Below are 4400 nucleotides of genomic sequence, written 5' to 3'. Positions count from 1 at the left end.
AGACGGGGTCCGAGGACAAAAACCCTATAGGTGGCACTGAAGAAAGGTTTTGTCATTCACGCCAGGCCCACCTTCGTATGAGCTTCCATAAAAACCACGATTACACTGCTGTCCAGTGATTAAGGCCAAGCCTTTCAAGCCCACACTGTACAAATTATATTGTTCGGGCCCTTTACATACGAGCTCAATGTTATTCTTGGATCGTGAATAATCGTGTCCCTACAGTTTAGTTATTCAATTACAACACATTTTATTCCTGGTAATAAAGATTACTATTTCTGTTGTAATCTACATTCAGTGTATCAAACGTATCCTTAGTAATTCATCCTTGAATCAAAAAAGATAATAAAATACTAAAGGGAAAAAAAAAATAAAAATAAAAAGAGAACCAAAATTTCTTTTTGATCGAGTGACAGGTGCAATTTTTAAATTTTTGAGGGAGCCATTTTATTTCTAATAGAATTTTTTTATTAAAAAATGGTTACATTCACAAAGTTCCCATCACGATCATTAACAAATTTTACAACAAATTATAAAGCATGTAAAGATTTAAATAATCCACTTGGTTTGTAGCTGTCTTCAATAAATGCTCCATGCATCCACAGCTCCATTTTTTCCCCCAATGCCTGCCTTGTTAGTGAGCTATAGCCTATAGTAATTCATCAGATTTAAATATCAAAGACATGTAATTTTAATGAATAGACAGTTTTTAAAAAAATTTGCAATTTTTTATTCCGGTAGGACCATGATTTCAGGGCAACTCAAGTGAAACATGACAATGAACTAAATTGTCACATAATATTGCTTCAACAACTATGTTGTGACTTGTGACTTTTTTCTCTCTTTTTTTTTTTTAATAAGTAGAATAGATCTATTAAAAAATGAAAACACTTCATGTTCATGATGATGAACACAAACAGTTCGAAAAATTATAATGCAAAGCTAAGAGAATTGTGAAACTCAAAAACAGAGGTACATCTATGTTGTGACTTGTGAGTACAACATTCATTAAACAGTCCTGTTATGTACATGAATAACAAGCAACTTACATCCATTTAGAGACATCTTACTCTGCTGCTTCCAACTTCATCTTCCTGTTAACATAATCCAGGTATCCCTGCCCAAAATGCCAGCATATGAGACAGCTCTGAATTCAGAATAACTGCTCTGAAAATACCTTCAAACTAACTGTTCAAATATTGCATAACTATTCTTGGATTTAGTCTATTTAAGACTTCAAAAGATCTTTAAATTTTCAGAATGTTGAAAGTTCTATAAGCAAGATACCCCCAAATAATAATATTAATAATAATAATAATAATAATTACTATGGCCTGCTTTCTTACTGCCAGCGTTATTCCGTCTTTTTTAGTTTCAGTAATCAATCTTTAGTACATTTTAGTCACCTCTTGCCTATATTACAATTTACACATTTTTTAATATGTAAATCTCTAATCCTACCAGGGTAAATCTTGAATGTATTACATTTTAAATAGACATTAATATCTAGATCTCTAATCATACCAGTTTGTTGTCTGATAGCACATGGATGAGTACATTGTGCTTAATATAACAATTGGAGTCCATTGCATTTTACATTGATGAATTCTGTGTTAAATATGTAAAGCACAGTTGATTTTTTGATGGAATGCATAGAAGAATGAATATTACCTGGAGTATTCCCACAGCAGCAAACTTGTCAATTATTGTCTTTGACTGGACTGGATGTAAATTCAAAGGCTTTAACAGTAATTCCACATTCTGCAAAATAGTAACATGAACTCTTAAGACTCTTTGACATTTAGTAATAAGAACACAGATAACCAGATGAAAATTGAGATTGAGATGCATAAATCATTATAATTTGCCAAATCTAGCTTTTGCAGTTCATCCAACATTTCCTAGGCAAAGGCCAGGTTTCCAGTAGCTAGCTACCCAAACAATGAAATTGACATTTTCAACATTTTGGAAAGGAAAATCACAGAGCTCACATAGTAATCATAATATTAGGTTGACACAGGGTAATCCAAGTACATCATCAGATTAATTAAAAACCTTCCACGTGCTCTGTATCTATAGCTATGCCACAATTTATACATATGAAACTTCGCTAAATCTCACAATATAGCCAAATGGACCAACCTTAGATGTAAAACTCTCATCCCAATACGTGTAGTTTAAACCTTTGAGTTTCCCCGTTTTACAGAGATCATCAATGAAAAGCTTCACTTGCACAGCCTAATCATGGTGGAAAATTAAAATGCAGTCAGGGAAAGAACAAGAATCTATATTAATTGCTCCACTAGAAAACTCACATCAGGAGCACTTCTTCGTCTGTCGAAAGGGCAGCCAACAACAAAGCCCACCAGAGAAAGTTCAGAGATCTGTACATGAACAGAAGAAGCCGTTTATGACTCTGACTTTTGTCTGAAGATAGCTCAAACTTCAACACCACCCAACATAAATACCCAATTTATCTAGATAGAGAAATTCTTGCAGGGGAAAAAGATAAAAAAAAAGCCTCTTGCTACACCAAGTAGAAAATACCATTTTGTAATAGACATAATAACAAGACTCAATCCATGACACTAGCACAATTGTTCAGTTTATTCGATCATAGGATACCATCTTTTGATTTAAGATGATACTACAGACAATCATTTCGATTTATAACCTTCTTCCGAATTTACAATGACAACAAAATACAATCTTATAAAAGAAAATCAACAGAAAGTACTCACCAGACTTTGAAAGTCACTAACCATTAGATCAATATTCGATTTCTTCCTTAGCAGAACACTGCAGCATCACAATAATTGACATTTAAACAAAGTTTCAGTGAGAACACTAACATAAAATGGGGAAAAGAGGAGCCCTGAAGAGGGATATGCTGCTCTTTTTTTTTTCTTTTTCTTTTTGCTAAATGAAAAAGGGAGGTCTCCAATGTGGACTCATTGACCCCACGCCACCTATACCACCTATACCACCTATACCACCTATAATGGGTAATACCACCTATACCACCGTGGCCTTAATGGAAGAACTCCTACCATCAAGCCATACCCCGTGGTGGTAAGAGAGATATGCTGCTCTAGTCTATAAAATTAGAGATTCAACATTCACTGACCATACAATATACTGGGTGGCCTTTAAAATGCATTGTCAAGCATAGTTTCATGGTATTATAAAAAGTATAAGATATCAGATTACCTTAGAGGTGAAGCTATCTTATTGTGAGTGTCTGAAACAGCAAGTCCAACATACTTATCACCAACATCCAGACCAAGCAAACGACCCCGTTTTACAGCTTTTGACGTGAGCAAATCATGGAACAAGTTCAACGGCTTCACGTACCTCATTAATCAACCAGACCCTTCAACAACAAAAAACAAAACCTTTTATTTGTCACTCTGTGAAATACGTTTTAAGCAAATTAAAATTACAAAAATGAACAACATAGGCAATAATATTTTTACTTCCAAAATGCGAAGAAATAAACTTTTTTTGTTTTTGTTTTTTAAATGCATTAAGTCCAGCTTTTCGGCACAAAGTTCATTTTCATTGCAGCATTTTTACAAACAGTTAGTACACAGAGATCAAATGCTAACATATTTCTACTGTGACATATTTTTTCACAAACACTTTGGAGCAAAAAGTTAAACACACAGAGAGAGAGAGAGAGAGAGATTCATTACAAGTGAAATTCAATGTTTCAGACGAAGTGAGTTACCGTTCAGAATGGTTTCAATGTTTCAGACGAAACTCTCAAAATGGGTACAGAGTCTACAGACCCAATTATACCAATTTATGATGAGTAGTAATTGAGGGTTACTTTTGATATATATATATATATATATATATTTTTTTTTTGTCGGATGGAGTTTAACTAGTTAAACAGAGAGAGAGAGAGAGAGAGAGAGAGATTTCTTACAAGTGAAATTCAATGTTTCAGACGAAGTGACTTACCGTTCAGAATGGTTTCAATGTTTCAGACGAAACTCTCAAAATGGCTACGGACACAATTATACCAATTTATGATAAGTAGTCATTGAGGGTTACTTTTGATTTGTTTTTTTTTTTTTTTTTTGAGAAGCTTTTTTGTTAGTTTAACTAGATTGTTGGAAGAGAGAATATTTGAATTATGTATATTTTTGTTAGAAATGCCTAGATACTAATTTAATTATGAGGCTTTTGTAAACATAGTAATTTGTTGATATCATTAAACTTGGGATTTTATAAAAATTTTCTTTAGGTAAAGTACGTGCCTACTACGTGGTATATGGATGCTTTTTTTTTTTTTTTTTGAGAATCATCTGGATGCATTTAAATGCATTTATTTTCTTTCCATTTTTTTAGACTATATGATTTTTTCCTCTCATTTTGAAGGTTTAGAGGTATTA

At 33.1% G+C, this 4400-nt stretch overlaps 1 protein-coding gene across 5 annotated transcripts; it reads right to left on the bottom strand.

The window, feature by feature from the left end:
- Nucleotides 1-617: 617 nt before the first annotated feature.
- LOC115971309 (putative pre-16S rRNA nuclease) lies at nucleotides 618-3981 on the bottom strand. 5 transcript variants are annotated; one of them, XM_031091153.1, is made up of 8 exons: nucleotides 3967-3981; nucleotides 3211-3373; nucleotides 2742-2799; nucleotides 2316-2384; nucleotides 2143-2238; nucleotides 1672-1761; nucleotides 1050-1117; nucleotides 618-649 (listed from the first exon to the last, which is right to left on the bottom strand). In XM_031091153.1, exons 2-7 carry the CDS (start codon nucleotides 3357-3359, stop codon nucleotides 1067-1069), a joined length of 513 nt encoding a protein of 170 aa, XP_030947013.1. In that variant the 5' UTR covers nucleotides 3360-3373; nucleotides 3967-3981; the 3' UTR covers nucleotides 618-649; nucleotides 1050-1066. The 5 variants fall into 5 exon arrangements, with proteins under 5 accessions (XP_030947013.1, XP_030947014.1, XP_030947012.1 ...); XM_031091154.1 differs by lacking the exon at nucleotides 3967-3981 and adding an exon at nucleotides 3932-3955; XM_031091152.1 differs by lacking the exon at nucleotides 3967-3981 and adding an exon at nucleotides 3731-3826.
- Between the last annotated feature and the right edge of the window lie 419 nt (nucleotides 3982-4400).

Source organism: Quercus lobata, chromosome 12 (genome assembly GCF_001633185.2).
Source record: "Quercus lobata isolate SW786 chromosome 12, ValleyOak3.0 Primary Assembly, whole genome shotgun sequence".
Lineage (NCBI taxonomy): Eukaryota > Viridiplantae > Streptophyta > Magnoliopsida > Fagales > Fagaceae > Quercus > Quercus lobata.
This window is presented reverse-complemented; position numbering and strand designations above follow the sequence as displayed.